Source organism: Protobothrops mucrosquamatus, unplaced genomic scaffold (assembly GCF_001527695.2).
Source record: "Protobothrops mucrosquamatus isolate PMUCROS unplaced genomic scaffold, P.Mucros_1.0 scaffold192, whole genome shotgun sequence".
Classification (NCBI taxonomy): Eukaryota; Metazoa; Chordata; class Lepidosauria; order Squamata; family Viperidae; genus Protobothrops; species Protobothrops mucrosquamatus.
The window spans coordinates 78,215-78,811 of NW_015386548.1; the positions used below are offsets into that span (position 1 = coordinate 78,215).

The 597-nt window shown below is 36.7% G+C and overlaps 1 protein-coding gene across 1 annotated transcript in view; it reads right to left on the reverse strand.

Annotated features, from left to right (window-relative positions):
• Window positions 1-318: 318 nt before the first annotated feature.
• The window catches only part of LOC107285555 (cytochrome P450 2K6-like), a 15,101-nt gene continuing 14,822 nt past the window's right edge, over window positions 319-597 (reverse strand). Inside the window, exon 9 of the mRNA XM_015813755.1 lies at window positions 319-506. Within this exon, the coding sequence (XP_015669241.1) occupies window positions 319-506 (188 nt within the window). The remainder of the gene's footprint in view (window positions 507-597) is intronic.

Below are 597 nucleotides of genomic sequence, written 5' to 3' on the forward strand. Positions count from 1 at the left end.
CCTTTGTCTACTACTGATAGTATTGCTCATTTGGGAACTGGCTTTTTTCTTGGAAACTGATGATCATACCTTCTGATTAAAAAAATAAATTTTGATGTTTACCATTACCAATTTTGATATATCCTTGTTAACTACTGATCTTATGGGACTCAGCAAAACGATATGTGGTACTCTTAACATTTAAGAAAAGGTATATATATATATAGGCCACCAAAAAACTATATCCAAAAACCAGATGTTGCAAGAAAAAAAAGACTCCAAGAAAGACAGATACAGCTGAACGATTGAGACTCACGAGTCTCTGAATATCCCTAGTTTTTAGAAACATGGTACAGCACATAACATGTAAGTCTTGGGAGGTGTTGTAAACCCAACTGCACGGGTCATGTCCAGGTCTTCTTTTGATAGTCCAGGAGCTGGCTGGAAGGTGAATCTCTGCAGAAGACTAGTAAAGAACATGAATATCTCTGTTTTGGCAAGGGTCTCACCTGGACATACTCTCCGACCTGTAACAAGGAATAGAGAACAGAGGATTTGGATTTATTAGTTATGTTAATAGTATTTTATTTCACCTTCTCATGACATATTGGTCTGAGA